At 46.3% G+C, this 3870-nt stretch overlaps 1 protein-coding gene across 1 annotated transcript in view; it reads left to right on the top strand.

Moving 5' to 3' along the window:
* Positions 1–128: 128 nt before the first annotated feature.
* LOC106537213 (uncharacterized) overlaps positions 129–3870 on the top strand; it is a 19905-nt gene continuing 16163 nt past the window's right edge. The window contains exons 1-4 of the mRNA XM_014034593.1: positions 129–740; positions 1375–1715; positions 1788–1866; positions 2961–3768. Coding sequence (XP_013890047.1) covers positions 302–740; positions 1375–1715; positions 1788–1866; positions 2961–3768 — 1667 coding nt within the window. The 5' untranslated portion in view covers positions 129–301. The remainder of the gene's footprint in view (positions 741–1374; positions 1716–1787; positions 1867–2960; positions 3769–3870) is intronic.

Below are 3870 nucleotides of genomic sequence, written 5' to 3' on the forward strand. Positions count from 1 at the left end.
ATATATTTTACATTCAGATTTTAATAAAATCTGAATGATTTTATTCGACAAAGAAAACGTAATTTTAACAGCGGCCGCCAGGGGGAGGTATTTTCACTTCAAACGGAAACGGAAATAAAGTTCGGACTGTTTTCACTGACGCACAGTTTACAGCGTAAAGAACTGAGTTAGAAGAAGGAAAACGAGTATTATTGCGCGAAGAGTTTAACTTTATCTGTTCAAGATTCTATTTAAGGTTAAATCTACGATGTGTCGTTTTTCAACAAGCTGAGTTTTACATCTGAATTGAACTTGTGTAAAAATGGAGGCTCGCTTCGACAGAGAAGTGGCGTCTGTGGTGGAAGTCGCCATCCGAGCCACCGTGTCTGTTTTCAGGGAGGTTCGGGCGAAAGATGCGCCGAACTCGGACTGTGGCGAGGAGGAGGAGGAGGAGGAGGAGGTGAAGCTCGGACAGGTCCGGGAGATAGAGAGGGGCCTGGTGGCTCAGATCCGGACGGTGTTCGCGGAGCTCTGCGCGGAGCTGCGTGAGAAGAACGAGGCTCTGCGGGCCAAAGTGGAGCAGCTGGAGGACGTCCTGCGGAGGAAAGCCGAGCAGCTGGAGCAGGAGCTGGAGGCCAGAGTGGGGCAGCTGGGCCGGGACATGGAGCAGCTGGAGAAGGAGCTGAAGACCTTCAATGAGGGGGACAGGAAGAGCCTGGAAGAACCTGAAGACCTGCAGGAGGAGGAGGGATCCACTACAGGTGAGCGGCTGCCATCATTAATATCTGTTAGCAAAATATCTCAGCAACCACTGGACAGTTTCTAATGAAACTTTCAGAAAGTAATCATTGGATGCGGATCTGCAACTGATTTACTTTTAAGGTTAATCAGATTGAAGATGGCTGTCACAGCGAACCGCCTTAAAAAAACAAAAATGGCTAAAGCTACGTTAAATTTACAAATATTAGTGTAACTTTTGGTGTGATGGTAGCTGAGCCTGATCCTCGACACATAATCTAAGTGCTAACAAAATGTGTAAGACATTTGTCAAATGTTTTGCCATGAAGTATGTGGCGCACACTCTGGTTGTCTGTTAGCAAAATATCTCTTGAACCGATGAACGGATTTTAACCAAACTTTTAGAAATTAGTGATTAGCATGACATCTACAACTGATTATTGTTTGAAGTCAAAACAGTTCAAGATGGCCGCCCCAGAAGCGTTATATTGAAAAAACAAAAACTGTATGTAACCCATATAATTTTAAAGACAGCGAGCTAAAATTTTATGTGGTAGTAGCTGAGAGTCATTCACAACATTTACTCCAAGCATTATCAGATCAAGTTAATGCAAGATGGCTGCACATTCACCTTTTCCATCGTGTTTCTGAGCTCAGGTGGACAGGTCCTCTCCATCTCCTCCGATCAGATTCACTGCAGGGATGCCCCAAACTCGCCTTCGGCTGCGTCGGGAGGTGCAGAGGTCGTCCCCGGCTCCCCGACCTCCTTCGCGGCGGTCTCCGCATCTCCGGTGGTGTTCATCGGCACGATCCCCTCCTCCACGGTGCTGGTGGTGGGCGCCAACGAGGTGGTCTCTCAGACCGCCGTGTCTTCGCTGAGCGTCTCCGAAGCGGAGGCGCTCGACCCGAAACCCCCGACGTCCCCCGAACCTGCAGCTCAGGACACACCCAGTCCAGACTCGGGCGGCGCTGGCGGTCCGGACGATGCACAGGAAAAGGTTCGGCCTTCAGAATGAGAATTTAGAGTTGAAGTGAAAGTTAGAACTGAGGTGGGATCTTTGTCTTCGCAGCTGTTCCAGACGTTCCTGGAGGAGGGACTCTCTGAGAAAACGACGCACCAAATCGAAGAAACCGATCAAACTGAAGGAGGTACGAGAGACGCCGTCAGGACTCTGCTGTAGGACTGGGCAATGTTGGCAAAAAGAATTCATCACAATTAATTGGGGTATTTCCAGGGTTCCTGCAGATCCTTGAAAAATCTTAAAAGTCATTGAATTCATCAATCCAAAAATAAGGCCTTAATTAGCCTTAAAATGTCTTAAATCAATCTTTCAGAAGTCTTAAAAATGTGAACACTTTGTAAATAGGATGATAGTAATTCACCTCAAATATTAAAATAATTGGTAAAAATTGTTTTTTTAATATTCACATGCAGACATTCCCGTTTGACATCACTTCCTGTTATTTCACATGCAGATATCTCAACAACTGTTCATCTGAGCAATGTGAAATTATTTTTTAATATGTTAATAATGGTGTCTTTACAAAAATGCATTCATATTTCTTACACAAACTTGATGTCACACTAAGGTTTTATCTACAGCAAATTGGGGTTAAGACCCCACTGTGGGTCCTAAATCTCCAAATTCTGGGTCGTTAAACTGACTGCTAAAATATTTCTGCTATAGTTAGATCTGCATAAAAACAATTGGTCTATTAGCAATATTACTTCAACCAAAAATACTTTGATTCATGAGTTTCTGCCACAGTTTTATTTTTATTTTTTGTCATTTGTGTTTGTTATGAAATTGGTCTTAAATTTAATTGCAGTTGGCATTCAAAAGTCTTAAATTTAACTTGCTTTAAACTGTAGGAAACCTGATTTAGCCGATAACGATTAATCCCCTGGACACCCTCATGTCCTGGTCACATGACCAATTTAGTGGGAAAGATTTGCTCTTCGTAAAAACCAGTTCCAAACTGTTTCAAAATGACAGACTTCAGGCTGTACATCAAATTTTAAATTGTGTTAATAAATAAATTACAGAACTTTTGTAATGTTCATCATATTTGAATTGGAGAGGAGCAGCGGACTGACTGGTGGTATTAATCATATTAATTGTCGAGTGCAAAAAAAGTAATCGATTAATGCTTTTCTGGTGGTTAACTGCACACGATACGATTCTGCCCAACCCTACTTCAGATAAGAGTTAAATCATTTGTACTTTCCTCTTCTCATGCAGTTTCTCTCGACGACGCCTCGGAGGAGAATCAAACGAGTCCGGATGACGTGCCGTCGAGAAGCCTCAGGAGGACCGAGTCGCAGATGGGGAAGCGGTTCTTCTGCGAGCTCTGCGACACCGGCTTCCACTGGAAAGGCGATCTGAAGAAACACATGAAGGTCCACAAGAAGCCGTTTGCGTGTGAGCGGTGCAGCCGGAGCTTCCTGGAGAAGTCGTCCCTGGAAAGTCACCTCCTGAGTCACGAGTCCGAGAAAGCCCCGCTGCCTTTCCCCTGCCTTCAGTGCAAGAGGTCCTTCAAGAAGGAGCAGTCGCTTCAGAACCACCTCAAACGCCACCAGGGCTCCAAACCACCGAAGCCGTTCGCCTGTGAGCAGTGCGGGAAAACGTTCCGGGTCCGGCAGTCCCTGGAGAACCACCTCCTGCGCCACGAGAAGCGGAAGCAGCCGCTCAAGTGCCAGTTCTGCGACAAGACCTGCAAGACGGCGGTGCAGCTGCGGTGCCACATGGCCGTGCACTCGGAGGAGAGGCCCTTCGCCTGCGCCACCTGCGGGAAGGAGTTCAAGAGCAAGGACACCCTGCGCTTCCACCAGAAGGTCCACACCGACGCCAGGAAGTACAAGTGCACCATGTGCGAGGAGTCCTTCAAGTACGCCCACTCACTGACGGTGCACAAGAGGAAGCACACGGGGGACAGCCCCTTCGCCTGCGACGTGTGCAGCCGCTCCTACCGCACCGGCACCGCGCTGAAAAGACACAAAGTCATCCACACGGGAGAGAAACCCTTCACCTGTCACATCTGCGGCGCCAGGTTTTTATTTCTTTTATTTTTGTTTATTTATTTCAATCACAAATTGAAATATGAGTACAAAACAGCAAGACATCCAATAATGAAAAAGATCTAATAAAACAA

The sequence above is a fragment of the Austrofundulus limnaeus genome, unplaced genomic scaffold (assembly GCF_001266775.1).
Source record: "Austrofundulus limnaeus strain Quisiro unplaced genomic scaffold, Austrofundulus_limnaeus-1.0 Scaffold2182, whole genome shotgun sequence".
Taxonomy (NCBI): domain Eukaryota; kingdom Metazoa; phylum Chordata; class Actinopteri; order Cyprinodontiformes; family Rivulidae; genus Austrofundulus; species Austrofundulus limnaeus.